This window comes from Saccostrea cucullata, unplaced genomic scaffold (assembly GCF_032062105.1).
Source record: "Saccostrea cucullata isolate Sc308-1 unplaced genomic scaffold, CSIRO_AGI_Scuc_v1 ctg5986, whole genome shotgun sequence".
Lineage (NCBI taxonomy): Eukaryota > Metazoa > Mollusca > Bivalvia > Ostreida > Ostreidae > Saccostrea > Saccostrea cuccullata.
Genome location: NW_026928707.1, coordinates 17,826 through 36,421, shown reverse-complemented (window position 1 = coordinate 36,421; position 18,596 = coordinate 17,826). Strand labels below are relative to the sequence as shown.

Genomic DNA, 18,596 nt, shown 5'->3' with positions numbered 1-18,596 from the left:
TCTGTTTTTCATGTACACAAATCTTATTTGTGGTTGCCTTGAAATATAAATTTTTTGAGTCATTAGTACATGATTATTACTCTTTTTGAGGTCAATATGATAATTTATACACCTGAGGAAAACAAAATTTTTGCAATGAGTGTTTTTCAGAAAAAGAGGAGAAGAAGCCTGAGTTCCTGACAGCTAACTTCAAGCTAAAAGGGGGACGACTGAAGGAGCCCTCAACCCAGCAAAAAACAATAAATAGGTCAGTTATTTTGGTGTTTAAATTTTAAGTTTTTTTGAAGTTAGTACAGGCACATATAAAAATTTTCATGTCCCATTGACTCTAGCAATAAAATAATTGATGAGATTTTTAATGGGGTATTTAATTTTTTTTAAAAATAAAATTTCAATGTACATTATACCCTGCTTTTGTTTAACTGAATACATTTCTTTTATTATTTTTTGTTTGAATTTATGTCATTTTTTCGATTACAGAAAGGTTCCTTTCAATGCAGCAGTGTATGACTACTGTATGGGGGGAAAATTCGCGGTGTTAATTTCGATTTCAGGTGATAAAATCCGTGAATTCAAAAAACGTGAATAATTTTTCAATAATCTCCATGTTTTATTTGGAAATTTGAGAATATACTCGATAGGTTAAATACATGTACATGTACCACAGTACATGGTCATTTCAGTAATTACGAGTAGTGGTTGTCATTAATCATTTTAATTAGCACGTTTACATCAACAGATAATAACCTGTATTTGATAAAAGGCTTTTTAATAGCCAACGTCTTTTTCATCAATCAAAACACGTGGGTCATAAGTTTTGATTACCCTTGCGTAACTAGTGTTACCACGCACGGTGTATTTGTTACCTGCATTATCATGTATATTATTTTTTTTCGACATTTTGATTCAAAAAATATTCAAATAACTATCGAATTTCTAAGATTTGGAAGGACATTATTTCGTCGACCTACGTAACACTTTTATTACCGTCCAGTGTTTGTTTTTGCCGCGTTGTTTTGAAGATTTTGGGATGAACTGCACTCATTGAATAGTACAGAAGTCATTTGACGTTGTAGTCAAGGATTTTTGATAACTGCACCTGATTTAATTAATCGTTTTATTACGTCTATTTTGTATTAACCTACCATATTGTTCCTGAAATAAAGACATAACGCTGATAAATGTCGTTTACATCTTATTCTAAAAGATAAAATTCCGCGAATTCAAGAAACCGCGATCGTGTCCGAAGAGAAAAAACCGTAAAAATTATAACCCGTGAAATTAATCCCCTATACAGTATATAAAATATACATGGAAACACTAAGATAAAAGAACAGTTGATTAATGAAACAAATAAATATTTTGGTTCAATATTTTAAAAGTAAACTGTTGAATACTTAATATTGCTTGGTACTTTTTTTTTTTAAATTCCACTATTTAATATTTATATTTTTTTTACCTTGAGAAATGGTTGAAAATTGGTACTTGCTGCTTCATATTTTGTAAATTGTATTATTTTGTGAAGATGTCAATATTAATAAAAATATCCCCTTTTAAATTTAGCTCAGATTTGTTATTACCATGGACAAAATTTTTTCCCGGAGATTTTAAAAAAGCTGAGTATATTCTTTTTATAAAATCCATTATACTTTAGATGAGATACTCTGAAAGAACCTTAACAGTCCAAAAGCACTGTAAAGAATTATCAGATGAATAAAATAAATAAAAACTGATAGTTGAATTATGTTTTTAAAAGCAATAAAACATTAAGATGATCATGGATAAAAAAAATTCCTAAAAAGGTTTCAAAGAACACATTTTCTTGTATAATAATATCATCAGACCTCTGACTTAACTCCGGGAACCCTTTACCAAGGGGGCATTAATATATAATTTTGGAAGAGGCACCGTGCTCAATGTACATGTAACCATGCACATGTGCACAGTTTGTTTGCTTACCTTAACAGGGACTTATATACTAAGTATATAGGTCCCTGCCTTTAGCAGAAAAAAAGATTTTCTCAGATTTAAATGTGTTGTTACTAAAGGGCAAAAAAAAATTTAAATTAATACCCACCCTTGAATAAACATCGGCAATTGATTATAAAAGTTTACCCTGCAAAAGGGTACATAGAACCACTACCCGGGTCATGAAATTAGGACCCTAAAATTGGTCATCATAACCTATATGTATGATGCAATATAATTATTTGATTGCTAAATACCCCGATTAATATGCTTTTTTAAAAGAGTTTGTACATTTTTACTATGAGATCAACAGAGAACAACACTAATATGATAAATCCCAAAAGCCATGAAATTCACAATTTTAAAGGGGATTTTCTTTTGATAATATGCACTTAGTTTGTCCAGGGACCTATATACAAAAGTTTAGGTCCCGGGTTTTGTCTGCTAAAATTCATGGGGAGAAAATTTCACCAAATTAAATTATTAAATTGTTAATTTGCCTTTCAAAAAAACTTCATAATTGTTTTCCCCAATGCAAAAAACACTAACAGTAGTTTCCGAAAGTAAAATTTTTTCCCTTTAAAAAAAAAAATATAGTATGTCACTGAATAAGGGGGACCCAATTACATTGGGCTCAAATTTTTAAAGTACACGTCCCTTACACCAATTATTTTCACGAATAAATTTTTAATAGTTTTAAAATTTTTAAAATTTAACTCTCATAATATTATTTGAAAATTTTTAAAATAAATAAAAACAAACTAGGCTATATTTGAAACTTTGTATCTAACCCATAACGTGATTGAAAGTTTAAAATATTGATATAAGCGGCACAAGATGGCGGCAAAGTATGATTGTATTTTGATGCATGGGCCACCTTTTTGGTAATTCTTTATTTTATGAGTGATATGAAATTTCAACATAATTAGGGCCCCGCAAGGATTTGCGGGTGCCCTATGTAACCCTTTGTCTGTCCTTTCTTTGATTTTCCCGTCCACAAATTTTCTGTTTTTTTCTAATAACTTTTTAGCTCACCTGAGCCAAAGGCTAGTGAGTTTTTCTGATCACTTTTTTCCGTGTCCGTCCGTCCGTCCGTTTTTTTTCCCCCGTCTTCTGTCCGTTTAAATTTCCCAATTTTCGACTTCTTCTCAAGAACCACTGGGCCCAATTTTGACCAAACTTGGTCAAAGCATCCTTGGGTGAAGGGAAATTTAAATTGAAAAAATGAAGGGACATATCCCCTCGCAAGGGGAGATAAAAAAAAAGAGAAAAATAGGTTGGGTATTAAAAAATCTTCTTCTCAAGAACCACTGGGCCAGTAAAGCTGAAACTTATGTGGAAGCATCCTGGGGTAGTGTAGATTCTAAATTGTTAAAATCATGACCCCGGGGGGAAGGGTGGGACCACAATGGTGAATCAAAGTTTTACTTAGAAATATATGGGAAAAATCTTTGAAAATCTTCTTCTAAAGAACCACTGAGCCAGAAAAGCTGAAACTTATGTGGAAGCATCCTGGTATGTGTAGATTCTAAATTGTTCACATCATGACCCCCGGGGGGGCGGGGCCACAATGGGGAATCCAAGTTTTACATAGAAATATATAGGAAAAAACTTTAAAATCTTCTTCTCAAGAACCACTGGGCCAAAAAAGCTGAAACTTATGTGGAAGCATCCTGGTATAATGTAGATTCTAAATTGTTCAAATCATGAACCCCGGGGGAAGGGCGGGGAAAGGGGGGAATAAAGTTTTATATAGAAATACATAGGAAAAATCTTTAAAAGTCTTTTTCTCAAGAACCAAGGGGCCCATAAAGCTGAAACTTATGTGGAAGCATCCTGGTGTAGTGTAGATTCTAAATTGTTCAAATCATGACCCCCGGGGGAAGGGCGGGGCCACAATGGGGTATCAAAGTTTTACATAGAAAAAAAAGGAAAAATCTTTGAAAATTTCTTCTAAAAACCACTGGGCCAGAAAAGCTGAAATTTATGTGGAAGCATCCTGGTGTATGTAATTTAAAATTGTTAAATATGACCCCCTGGGGAAGGGCGGGGCCACAATGGGGTATCAAAGTTTTATATAGAAATAAAAGGAAAAATCTTTTAAAATTTTCTTCTCAAGAACCCTGGGCCAGAAAAGCTAAACTTATGTGGAAGCATCCTGGTATAATGAAATTCAAAATTGTTTAATCCCCCCCTGGGGAAGGGGGGGCCACAATGGGGAATCAAAGTTTTACATAAAATACATAGGAAAAATATTTGAAAATCTTTTTCTCAAGAACCACTGGGCCAGAAAAAGTGAAGCTTATGTGGAAGCATTCTGGGGTAGTGTAAATTTAAATTGTAGGAATCATGACCCCCGGGGAAAGGGCGGGGCCATTATAGGGGAATCAAAGTTTTACTAAAAATTTAGGAAAAATCTTTGAAAATCTTTTCTAGGAACCACGGGGCCCAAAAAACGCTGAAACATATACGCCCATGGAAGGATCATGGGGTAGTGTAGATTTCAAAATGTCTAAATTATGATCAGTGGGGTAGGGTGGGGATGCATTATGTATAACAAGGGGGAAATCTGGTAAAGAACGGAATGGTCAAAGCTTCTCAGGTGAGCGATGTCCCCATGGGCCTCTTTTTTTTTATAGTTTACCAATTAAGTTCAAATTTGGTTGTAATTGTAAAAAAGACATATTATAGCTAAGTTTGGTTCTCTTTGTCTTTTTTTAGAGCTGGGTGGTGGGGTAGATTACTTAACAAAGAATAAGAATAAAGGGGGAAAAAGAGATAAAACTCCTAGAATGTTCCCATTGTAAACTGTGAAGGCTGTGCAATGTGTCCTTTGGGATTAATTAACCTTCCACTTGAAAAAATCCTAAGCATTATCTGTCACATTGAGATTAATTCTGTACTGCCTCTGTCTGCAAATGAAGTTTGTTTTGAAGTTAAGGTAATTTTGAATGATGTGTACATTCTTTGAAATATGAATTTAAATACTGGTAATGTTCATGCTTTATTTTGGTTAAAATACTGTACACAATGATTTATGATTTTATTAAATTCTAATTAAGATTATCTTTTTGTATTGTTATTTAATATTTCATTTTTTAAAAATAATTCTTTTTTATTAATTTATTTTTGCTGCCTTAATGCTAGCTGTTAATTTTAACAGGTAATCAGATAATAACCTGATTCTGTCATTCTAAAAAATTCTTGTTGTAAATTTAGAAGAAAAGGATAAGACATACAATTAATCCCCTGGTATTAATTAGCTTGCTTGCTAAAAATTTAGAGGCTAATCTTTATCTTCACATGAAGTGTATAACACCTTTGTCTGCAACTGATGTTTGTTTTGAAGTTGAGGTAAAAAGTGGGTAAAATTTCATTAATTTCACTGAAAGCTAGCATTTTATAAAACATCTGTTAAATCTTTTTTTAAATACACATTTTAAATTTTTTTTATAAAGACATGAGGTTTTCCCTGTTTTATGTAAATACAAGGTTACTATTTTCAGGTTTTTACATTTAAAATTTTTTTGAAATTTTTTAAAAAAAATTTGTTGCTTTATTTCTTCTTTTTTTAAAAATTAAAATAAAAACCTCCTTATATGCCCTTTTTTCTACCCCCCCCGGGGCCCTGTGCTGGTAGTTTTCTTTTTCCCTTTTATTTCTTAAGGCTTTTAAATTTTTTTTTATAATAAAAACCAATAAAGCAATTATTTGCATTTTTTTTTTTCTGTAAATGCACAGTGGTGCTCCTTTTTCCATTGGGTAATTGTTTCACTTCCTTGCTAAAAAACTTGTGACCATCTACCCTTTTGTCTTTTTTTAAAATTTTTTGGGTTTTGTGGCACAAAAAATTGCTTTTTTCTTTTTTCCCCCAATTTTAAAAGGGGGACCAATCGAAAAGGGAATAGTGGTTTAATATTTAAATGGGCATAAAAAGTAAAATTAAAAATTTTTTTTGATATAAAAACAAAAAAAGGAATTAAAAAAAAATAACTTTTTTTCCCAAATTTTTGTTTTCATTTTTTTGGAATAAAATTAATTGTTTAACTTTTGGGATAATTCAAAGGTATTAAAAAACTTTCTTCCAAAGCTATTCCTTTTTTTTTTGGAAAGAATTTATCCAAAAAAAAATTTTAAATTTTTTTACTGAAATTTATACCCATTTGGGGAATTTTAAACCCCAAAAAATTATTCCCATTTGGGGGATTTCCAACCCGTTTTTAAAGGAAATTTGAGGAAAAATTTTGTAGGTAGTCAACTTGGGGGGTTTTTAGTTGTTTTTAAAAAAATTAAAAATTTAAAAATATTTAATAATTTATTTAAAAAATTTAAAAAACCCTTAAAAAAATATAAAAAAACATAAATAACCTTTTTTTTATTCCTAATTTTCAAAGAAGAGATTTTCCCAATTTTAAATATGGTAAAAGTTAATAATAAATTTAAAAGAAAAAAAAATAAAAGGATGATAGATTTTATTTTTTAATGGGGGGTGATGCTCAAAATTTTTTAAAAGGGCCCTGTTAACCCCAAGCATTTGTTTTCATTAAACCCGAAATAGGGTAAAAATTTATAAAAGTGCATAAAAATTTAAACAGGTAAATTTAAAAAAATTTATTCATTATCTAGTCTACCCATTATTTTAAAACTTTCAAATTCTTTTTAGCTCCCCACCCCAAAGGGTAAATGAGCTTTTTGATCACTTGGTTGTTTCTTTTTTTTATTATTTCCTTTTTTTTTAAATTTCCAATTTCATCTTTTTCAAAAAATGGGGAATTTTAACCCTTATAAATTCCTTGGTGAAGGGGGTTAGGTTTTTTCAAAAATGGGCCACCCCCTTTTAAGGGGGGAAAAATTTGAATTTAAAAAAATTTAAACATTTTTTAAAAAACTTTTTCTAAAAACCACTGGGGAGGGAAAATGAAAAATTTTGGAAACACACCCGGTGTGTAGATTCAAATTGTTCAAATCATATGGGTGGGTGGGGTGGGTGTTTTTGGGGAAACATAGGAAAAAATTTTAAAATTTTTTAAAAACTGGGTCAAAAATGAAAAATGGGATACACCAGGTATGTAATTGTTTTAAATCATGCCCCCAGGGGTAGGGTGGGGCCAAAATGGCTGATCAAAGTTTTACATAGGAATATATAGGAAAAATTTTTAAAAATCTTCTTCTAAGAACCACTGGGTCAGGAAAGATGAAACTCGGAACACTTAATACCGGTCCCCATAAATATGGCGCTAAAATAGGTGCCGCCGAAGGCGGTTTACAATATATAGAGGATCGCGTGAGCGATGACAAAATAAAAAGAAGCCACAAATTGCAAATTTACTCCAAATTCGTTTCCTTGTAAAAATTGGGTTTAAAAAACTGGTTTTTAAACACATTTTTTTAAATGAGAATTAAAAGATTTCGTAAAATAAGTACTTGTTTAGGAAGTAAAATCCATCTTGCGTTGTTTGGGAATGTGGTCACATGATCAATTTTTGACGTAATCTAAAAATTTCATGAAATGCGTCACTTGTTTTTTGACGTAATGAAGAAATGCCCGATAAGACTCAAAGTGCAAAAATTTTAAAAATTTGCGAGTTTTTGTGAAAAATGGGGGATTTAACAAATTTTAGCTAATTCTAGTCATCGATGGTTGAATTGTGCATCATCATCGATTTGAAAGGAAAAATATTTGAAATTTGGACATTAGGAGGTCAGGATATCGAGCTGCACTGCCTCAGTTAACGGTAAGTCGTTTTACAATAACTTTAAACTAGCACTGAAAATCGTCATGTTTCACATTTGATTATTTACCCGAACTTTCATTTATAAAACTTGGAATCCTGTTCTTTTTAAACAAAAAAATTTATGAACTAAAACCAAAGTGTAAAAATTTGGCACATTCGACGGTAATCAAGTTTTTGGTCACAAAAGGCACTCAAAGTAGTCCTTTTTTAAACAAAAAAAAATAAAAAAGCCCAAAGTCAGAAAGATTAAAAGTTGATTTATAAAACAACCAAAATTTTAAAAACTATATAACCTAACCCTAATCACTCGATCGGATGCGTTTTCTTGAAGCAGTGGGAAATTGCGGTTTGTTTTTCATTTGCATAGCAAGGCAAGGGAAATAACTCTCATGCGCAATCGCGTGATTCTGGGGGCCAGCATACTAAAATTTCCCTGAAACTCATGTGGAATCATCACCAGGTAGTGGTTAAGTTTTTTCAAATATGCCCCCGGGGGAGGGTGGGGCCAAAATGGCCGATCAAAGTTTTACATAGGAATTTGGAAAAATCTTTAAAAATCTTCTTCTCAAGAACCACTGGGCCAGGAAAGATGAAACTCATGTGGAATATACTAGGTAGTGTAGATTCAAGTTTGTTCAAATCATGCCCCCCGGGGGGTAGGGTGGGTCCAAAATGGCAGATAAAAATTTTACATAGGAATATATAGGGAAACCTTTTAAAATCCTCTTTTCAAGAATTCAAATCCATGCTTAGTGATATTTATATGGAATCATCCCCAGGTAGTGTAGACATGTTTTTCAAACCATGACCCCCTAGGAGGTTAAAACAAGCCCCCCCCCCCCCCCCCCCCCCCCAAAATCAGTAAACTTTTCAGTTTTATCTGATATGTGCTTTTTCCTAACAAATTGCTCAGGTGAGCAATGTGGCCCCTGGGCCCTTGTTATTAAAATAACTGCATTTTGCAGCTGTACTTGTGAACAATCAGTGAACTACTAAGATAGTGAACCTACCCTGATCATACATTTATAATGCTGTTTATGAATTATATATTATTCTCATTTCTATTGAATATTATTAGTTACACATCATAATACCTAGCTAAAAAAATCATACAGGGTGTAAATGGAAATCCTTATACCCCGTATGACTCCGTTAGGTTTACTAACTGACTATGTTTCGAATTTATCCGCTGAAGACCTTTTCAAATATTTAAAAAAATTATGTGCATATTATGAAAATAGCAAGTTTTAATCTGATAACAATCAACATAAAATATCGTAAAAAGAAATTTAACTTAACTACACCTATGCAAACCGCTTCTAAGCCACCATTTTTTTTACAATAACAACACTTCAAACGGAATCCATGCCCGATTTTCTTATTACTCCTTGACGGCAACGTAATACAAAAATTTCGGGCGTCATTAAGTTTTTGTCCAATCAGTAATCTACAAATTTGTCTAAAGCGGGATAATGGATAACCCCTCTTTATAATTTTAATGATTCTGATTTTAGAACAAGAAAGTAGTTGTAGATGATAAAATGGTAGCTTAGAAAAAGATCTGCATACCTCAAGATGATTAGAAAAAGGTAAAAAGAATTGAGTATTCATGTACACCTGTTTACTTGTTTATCAACATTGAGCAAAGTAAACAATTTAAAGTAGCAATTTGAATTAACTTCCAATAAGTATTCTTTTCACTTTGATACTGCAATGACTCAATACAGAAAAGATATAATTCAAGATTCATAAAGCCATTCTAGGGAAAGGTTACTGGCATTTCTGAATTTTTCAGCTACCCGAGAAGACTGTAGCTCTTGTGAGTGTATTCCCAAAATATGGTGAGGCCCAGGTGTTGTGGAACCAGGAAGTCTGTCTAAAAGAGGAGGAGGCAGTGCAGTGAGCTACACAGAGATTTCCTCCTGGTTCGATCCGACAACCGGCCAAGTGGCTTACAATTCAAGCAAGTGCCTTATTTGTTTGTTAATATTTGCATGTCCTAAGCACACACAAATCTATTAGACAATAAGCCGATGTAAGATGTTAAATTTTAAGGGTTTTTTTGGTAATCATAAAAAATTAAATTTTTTTTTTAACATTTTAATGGATTCATAGTGAATGAGTGAGTAAAATTATTTGTAACAGAAATCATGGAAATTCAGAAAATGAAACACAAATATTTCATGTATTCTTACATATCATGAAGCCATCTTGAAACAAACTTTAACACAATAAAAAACCTTGGAACTTTTCAACTGAGCAATTTACACAACTATGTTCAGGAATGTGTGAACAGGGTGACCATAGTCTTATAATTATTATTTAAAATACATCACATAAAAAAAAAACCATTTAATTTCATTTTTCAGTTTGTTGTATAAAGTGGCAAAATAAAGTTTTGGTCCATTGAAAGCTGTGAAACACTCCCCAGAAAAGTCAATAGGATACTTTACATCTACACATTGTTTTCTCATTACAATTTAATTATTTTTTAGATGACCAAACCGGATGAAGGGAGGGGTATAAAGTTTTTCATCAACAGTCACATCTGGAAACCTTTTCTGCAAAAGGTATCCAGAAATTTATAGGCCAAGCTTAATGGGGAGGTCAACATTATCATGATTATCGCTACATCGCCAATAATTTCAACTAATTACCGCTACATTATTCAAATTTTCGACCGATCATTACCGCTACATTTTTTTAAAAAACAAAAAAAACTCATTACCACTACATATTGAATAGCCGAAAACAATTCATTACCGCTACATATTGAACTAGCCAGGTATTACGGAATATTATTTCCCAAAATCAACAGAATTTACTCCATATGTGGGAAAATTTAAATTTAGATTTAAAAATTTAAAACAGAAGAATGTGAAGACTGCATGTGAGTTTTATCTATGGACAGTGCTTGATTTAATTTTAAAAATTTTAAAAGTGTTTTATGAAGTAGAATAAATTTCAAATGAAAAAGTCCTACTTTCACCTCCCCATGGCGAGCAGGGGAATCAGGAAAGGACTTATACTTCTATATGTTGTACTTTAAATCAATCTGTACACGCAAAAGTTGATGGCTAACGAAAAAAGCAATGTAGCGGTAATGTATACTTTTAAATGTAGCGGTAATGTAACGTTTTTTGTAGCGGTAAAAAAAATTTAAAAATGTAGTGGTACTGATCCCCCCCTCAAGGAACCTCTATAAAAACTAAAGAAAAATGTTTGTTGACATAGGGAAAATTAACAATATACATGTATATTGTATAAAGGCATAAATTGTGAGGTAATCATTGTAATTTTCACTATGGGGTACAAGACATTTTTCCATAGAAAAATGTTCAAAGACAGTGGAGTACTGATAACAAAATTTAATACTTTGTATTGTTAAATTATCCCCCCTTATTTCAGTTTGATATCCCAGGTCTGTTCATACAGATGGGGGATATATCACAAATCTGATGACTCGCTGAATCTGAAGGACGGGGTAAAACAGATCTGTGTCCACTGGAACGAACAGAATCCTGTAGGAAGGGTCATCTTCATTCTGTATGGTAGGTTAACCTTTGTTTAGGTTAGCAAGAAATTTGATAATGACAAATACAATAAGCATGTTGCTAACTTTTTTGATTATCAAAAACAAATACTTATGTATACTTTCTTGCAGAAATATTTAATACGCAAAAAATGTAACTGTATAAATCTGTAGTACAAATTTCAAATTTTAAGTTCAGTGTATTACTTTAAGGTAACAAGGAACCTATAGAAGAAGGTCTACATATGCTGACAAGGTTAGCAAAACAGGTTAGAACAAAAATTCTTTTCTTTTAAAATCTATGCATTTACAAGTTGTCCTTTGCACATTACATTCTGTTTGAGCTGTCCTTTGCTCTATTTTGGCTGTTTTCCTTAATGCTAATTAGTTGAAAATAAATAGTACAAATTGTATCTTTAACTGTATACATGCATGTATTTTATGTCTGCACTTCTTTGAATTGACTTTGCGCATGAACCAAACAACTTTGAAAAAGTTGAATATTCAATTCAATGAAGAAGAAAAAGAATAAGGTCATTGAAATGAGTTGCTACTGAATTATTTTGAGAATTTCTGAAGTCTATTCTTCTACCAAAGGAAGGCTTAATTGAATACTTACAGTGATCTGAAAATTGTAACCATTTATGACATGTAGGGAAGTTTTTATATTGTAGCTGGATTTTCCCATTTATCTGTTCCATGTTGTTGATCCAACCGAAGCAGGGACCTTCTGTGAACCGCCTAATCCAGGAATTCTGGCTTTCTTACAAAAGAGACACCATTTATTTCTACACAGCACTGTAAGTAAGTCTATGTGTATAATTGATAGGGTCCATCGAAATGTGTACAACTATTTTTTACACACATTAAAAGTCCTTAAATTCTGCTTTAAATTTTGAACACTTTTGCATACGTTTTCTTGATTTCATTTTAATTTTTCTAGAAAACAGTTTATATATATAGCCACCAGGATCACATGACCTTGGCTAGGACTGCTGGTGTGAATTGTGTCAAGGTCAGTGTACTCAGGAAGTAAATATTACAGCTATTTAAAGTGTTAAGTAGATTTACTTAAAGTGAACATTATGTAAGCACTTTAGATTCACTCTTGAAGTAAACATTCAGCTAATAGCAGAATCATTTCAGATCAGCATTGGAATTGCAATGAAAACTATTTTAGCTATTAAGCATATTCTGCATTTCCATATTTTATATTGCATATTGTAGACTAGGATCATATATGAATTTAAAGACAATTACCACTAGATGATATTTATGAAAAATGGGAAATGATACAAATCTCATGGATTTTAACATTTTAGCCTTGTGTTTTTTCTTTGTAGATAACACAACTTCTACAGAATCCAGCTCTGGTGAGTGACAAAAAATATACATAGTAGATATTTACAATACTTGTGGTATAGCACTTCTCCCATATCTTAACTTTATAGTTGAATGATTTTGATTGAGTTCACCATAAGAATTATTTTAGGTTATTGGTAGTCACGTGATTACTCGGTCCACCATCCCAGAATACCTCAGGACAATGGAGATTTTACCTAAGGACAAGGAAACACTGGAGAGACCTAACCTTCCCTGTGTTACAGAGGAGGAGAATTTCCAGGACAGCCACATCAAGTGTGAACTCCCATATGGGAGGCAGGAGTTTATCTTAGCCAAAGATTTCAACACTATCATGGGGTAAAATATTAAAGTTACTTTCTTTAAAAGTTACATAAGAAGATTAAAACAGAAATGTTTATGAATATAGTTTAGTACCTGACTTTTGTAAATTTGAAGTTATCAAGAGCTGTACCAGAGCTGTGTATTGAGACTTAAACAACCAGAGAGTGTCTACACACAAGACGAGGAGAAAGACCCAGAATGTAACACTTCACTGAATACCTCACTGAATGAATCATCCAGAAAACTGCCCTCCTGGATGTTGGGAAAAGAAACACCCCCAGGGAAAAGGACCCTACACACCAAAACTATTCTACAGCGGAATGAGAGTTCGAGTTCAATGGAGGGGCAAGGGAGGTAAGGGTACTAGGTGTGCTGGCTGAACAAAGAATCCAGATAATCATTTAGTTCAATTTTATTACTTCACCTCTACGAAGTCAAGATGAGCTTATGCTATACCTCTGGCGTCAGTGTTGGCGTAAGCGTCAGCGTCCTGGTTAAAGTTTTAGAAGCAGGTCCATTCCTGAGTAACTATAAGCCCTACCTGGATCAAACTTGCATGGATGATGCATCTAGGGATGGACACTACCAGACTTGCTTTGGATGCTGGATCTGACCTACATTTTCCAAATGAGTGACCAGGGTAAAGTTTTTGGAGCAGGTCCATTCCCATTGAACTATAAGACCCATTTTAACAGAACTTGCATGAAAATTGTTGTCAAGATACACACTAACCATAAAGAAAATTTTATTTGAGAGTTGCACTACTTATACTGATAACATTCACCGAGGTAAGCTTTGTAATCTTTGATTACCTATGTTTAAAGTTCAAGTAATTTACATGTATGAATGAAGATATACAGAGCGAGAGCTTGCATGTCAGGTCATTTATATAGAATCCACCATCAGTAGATACCATATTTAATAAAATTTGTTGTCTACATGAGTCAGTATGCACAGTAATCAGACTCCAGAGATAAAAAATCAGAAGGGAAACATATCATTTTATGTTGTTGATTGTATTTTTTGGAATTCCAGACAAACAATATATATAATGACAGAAGAGGAGCTGTTAGAAATTGCTAAAGATGTTTTAAAGCAGGTATATTTATGACACTGAACTCTTGACACAAATGAAACCCTTGCTATAAATATTGATAATTTGTGACTTATGTGAATTTAGGATGAGTTACTTTTTGTTAGCTGCCAAATTGGATGTCAACATGCCAATATTTTTCCATTTTTCAACCACTTTATACTTGTCATTCCAGGCATTGAGGTGTAATTAACAATATTTTATGAATATATATTTGTTGAAATATCCTTTAATTGATAAGTCTAACATTGTAAAGATCTGTTTTATACATGCTAGACTTGTTTACAACTGTTTTTATAGAGGAAAGTTCACCATTTTGACCTCCAAAATGGTGACCAACTTGGAAAATATGTGATACTGTAGAAGTACATTTTTCCGCATGGTATTTATTAACACTATGTACACGGTAACAAATTTTCCGTGGAAATTTGTCCAAGCGTACTTAATATAAATGTAAGGCATATAGTGACAATCTAAGAAATCAGCGTAATTTTCTACCCGCAGATTAAACAGAAATTGAGATTCCGCGGAATTATGACCCCGTGGAAAAAAGTACGTTTACAGTATTAAAACTAGCTACATGTATAGGATTTTTTTTTTACTATATACAGGCAGGCAGAACAGATGTGTTGAGGGAAGCTGATGAGAATTCTGTTAATGATGTTTTATCCAAGAAGACTGAAATGAATCAGAAGGAAAAATCAAAAATGTCATTAAATAGTCATAACTCTGGGGAGAAATCAAGAATGACACCAAACAGTCATAACTCCAGAGGGAAATCAACAGAAGTGGGTGTAATTGATACTGTGGAGGGGATAAACAGTGATAAGCTGGGAACAGACAGACAGACGGCCGACAGGAAGTGTGCTGTACTGAACGATCTAATGGCTGAGACGGGAGTCAGGAAAGCAAGTCCCCGCAAAACCAGGAAAAGGTTAACAGGAAAAACATCTTCTCAAATGTTACCTTACTATCAGTTTTATAAATTGTTTAACCTTTATACTGTAAAATCACATATTTTTGAGGGGTCAGATTTTTGTGGTTTGAGGAAAAATAATAAGTTCTAGGAGATTTGATTTCATGGTTGAAGAATTGTTCATTAGTAATATATGTGAAAAATTGCATTTCATGGTGGACATACATTCGAGGGTCTAGTTATACCTTGAAAATAATGAAAATGAAACCCCCATTGTAGCAACCACTATTGAAATAATGACCACTAATGAAATAATTATATCACTAGTGGTTGAAAGTGCATTTCAACAGCAAACATAGTTAGTAACCACTATTGAAATACGACCACTATTGAAATAATTATATCAATAGTGGTTGAGAATGCATTTCAATAACAAACATAGGTAAAAACCACTATTGAAATACGACCACCATTGAAATAATTATTTCAATAGTGGGTGAGAATGCATTTCAATATAATAACCATAGGTTTCAACCACTATTGAAATACGAGCACTACTGAAATAATTATTTAAAAGTGGGTGAGAGTGCATTTCAATATGGTAACTATAGGTTTCAACCACTATTGAAATACTACCATATTGGAAGAAAAGTTTCACAGCGTCAGCAACTTTTGAAATAATTATTTCAATAAATATTGGATCCATTGTTCAATGCACTATTGAAATCAATAATTTAATCCATATTGAAATCTTTATTTCAAAATTGAACATCATTTCAATAGTGGTTGCAATCTATGTTTGTTATTGAAATGAATCTCACCCACTATTGAAATAATTATTTCAATAGTAGTCGTATTTCAATAGTGGTTATTACCTATGTTTGTTATTGAAATGCACCCTCAACCACTATTGATATAATTATTTCAATAGTGGTTGCAACGCCCCATGAAAATTAGAGATTTCAAAGTATGTCTTTTTCCTTAACTTGTAGATTTCAGCCAAAAAATGAAGAATGTGAATCCAGCAAACAAAAAGCTCGAGTTTTACCTGATGCTAGTGAAGACAGAATCACTGCACAAAAAGTTCTGGATTTTCCAGATGAGAAATTACCTCAACCCAAATCAATGGAACTAAAGATAGGTGATTCAACTGGATTTGAATCCATACATTCCTTTAAAACTGACAAAGAGTTGACAGAAACAAAGTCTTATAAGAAGAGTGGTTCTAGAGGTGTTTTTCCAGAATCTCAGGAACCAGGTCCATCTCTGGAGTTTACAAGAACTCACTTGAAATCAAATCAAGATCAGGCTAAAGCCTCAAACACGGCACACAGAGAGACTGTAAATCGAGCTAAAAACACTAACACAACAAGTACAGAGACAGTAAAACAAAAACACTCTAATGCAGCACGAACAGAGACCGTAAAATCACAAGTCAGAGGAAAACGGGGGACTGAATCAAATGACAGAGATACTGACAGAGGTTCACCTAAACTTAAAAAAACGGAGCCCCCTAATAAACCGGACTTATCTATTTTGGATGAAATCTTTTTCTGAATAAAAAGTAAACTTGAAATGATTTTTGAGTTTGGTCCTGTCATGAGTTCTTTTTAGATTTTGCAGGGTTGAGAAGGAAAACAATATCAATCAGAAATAACAAATAAATTTATTAACACAAATAAAAAAAAAATTATATTCAATAACACTCACTCACTCTCACATATCAGCTCACACATTGGAAATGAAATAGATATGAACTGTTAACTCAGTTTTAACCAAATCTGATACGTTACATAATAACGTTAAATATTACACGCAACAATGTTGATTCAATTAGTATCAAATCGTAAATCAAATAATAATTCACCGAATTTTGTCTTTAAAAATTGATATTTAGAAAAAGCTCAATTGACTTCTAAAAGGATAAAATATATATTCAAAACTTAAACTTTTTTTTGATATTTGCTACTGAAAGTTACTCAAAGTTCACAAAATTCACAAACTGAGGTCAGCGACACGTGTCCTAAAAATGCACCAATGCGCTCTCGCCATACAAGTACGTCTACGTCACACCAAGTTCCGTGGTCCACCAATAGTAGTTCCTAACTCGCAGAGCCCGGGTCTTAGCCTCCCGCTCCGGTTATCCTACCACGCCCTCAACAATGTCGACATTGAATATGACGCACGTGGCCCTCCATACAACACTCGTCAATAAGCCCAAATCTCGTCAACCGACCCTCAGTACGTCCTTAGACCAATAAATCGTCTCCAAGCCCCTTACACACTGAAATTAATTTATATTTACAAAAATCTAACCTAAAATACAACTGAAACCGGAAAATTATAACTGCAAACCAACTATAAACATTACTCGAACACTCTTACCGGCTAGAACTGCAAAAACACGCTGCAATAATCCTCCTGGCAAATTATATGGCTACCCGTTAACATTCGGTGCTATATCTCACCGAAAATATTCGCCATTTGTATATGTCATGCCGGGGAAACTGCAAATGCGGCTGGTCACACTACCAGACACCAGACTAGCTCTCCACAAAGAACAAAACCGGTCCCCTTATATACAAGTGACCAAACAGTCTCAGAAGTATGGAACCCCGTTTGAACAAAATTTAAATAATATATACAGAAAATAAAACAACCTCTTTACAGGTCCTTTTGAGATAATGAGGTTTGACTGTTTCAAATACCTGTACTAGTAATTTACCTGAAAAGATGTTTGTTAATTATGAACTTTCGGTGAAATGACATGTAAAGTGTCAATAAAATCCAAATTTATCAATACAGAGAGGAAAAGTCATTTTGCTCAACAATTTGGAATGTAAGAAATGGTTTGGAAATCATTTGGTGCTTTTTAACTCTACTAATGGTAAGAGACCAGAAGAGCTTATGCAATAGTAATGTGTCCATCCGTCTAGCTGTCTATCTGTAATCAATTTTTCAAAATGCTACTTTTCCTACAGTTTTGGTCTGATTTTAATACTCGGTACATATAACTTGGCACACAAGCAGGCTACACTAAGATACATAACTTAGTGCATCAGTTTTTTTTATTTCGATGAATGGCGTTGCCATGGTTACTAAAAATAGAAATTTCTGTGAGATTCCTTTAAAACTCTACTCCTTCTACAATTTTGGTCTGATTTCAATATAATTTGGCACACAAGTAGACTACACTAATTTCTATCTTAAATGACCATTTCAACACTGTTCATCGAAGTAAAAACCGATGCACTACTCGTAATTACCGGCCGAAATGACCATGTACTTCGCGTACATGTATGTAGCCCTATCGTTGTCTATTCTCAAATTTTCAAATAAAACCTGGAGATTATTGAAAATTTATTCACTGTTTCTTGAATTCACGGATTTATTATCACCGTGAATATAGCGAATATTAACACCGCGAGTTATTTTCCCCCTATACAGTATATTATGTATCTGTCTACTTGTGTGCCAAGTTATATTGAAATCAGACCAAAACTTTAGAAGGAGTAGTGTTTTAAAAGAAATTTTAGTAACATTAGCAACATCGTTCATCGGAATCGAAAACCAATGCAGTAAATTATATATATTTCTGTGAAATTCCTTGAAAACGCAACTCCTCCTACGTTCTCTTAGAGAGGTTGTTTCAGAATCTACCTTTGG

The 18,596-nt window shown here is 33.0% G+C and overlaps 1 protein-coding gene across 1 annotated transcript; it reads left to right on the top strand.

The window, feature by feature from the left end:
• Positions 1–150: 150 nt before the first annotated feature.
• Positions 151–17,650, top strand: LOC134278515 (uncharacterized; the record flags this gene model as incomplete). Its single annotated transcript, XM_062760828.1, has 12 exons — positions 151–247; positions 11,112–11,254; positions 11,449–11,504; positions 11,910–12,035; positions 12,179–12,250; positions 12,579–12,608; positions 12,728–12,936; positions 13,036–13,275; positions 13,957–14,020; positions 14,626–14,948; positions 15,923–16,521; positions 17,601–17,650. Coding segments are annotated over 11 exons (1,925 nt in total), but the record flags the coding sequence as incomplete, so codon positions are not given.
• Between the last annotated feature and the right edge of the window lie 946 nt (positions 17,651–18,596).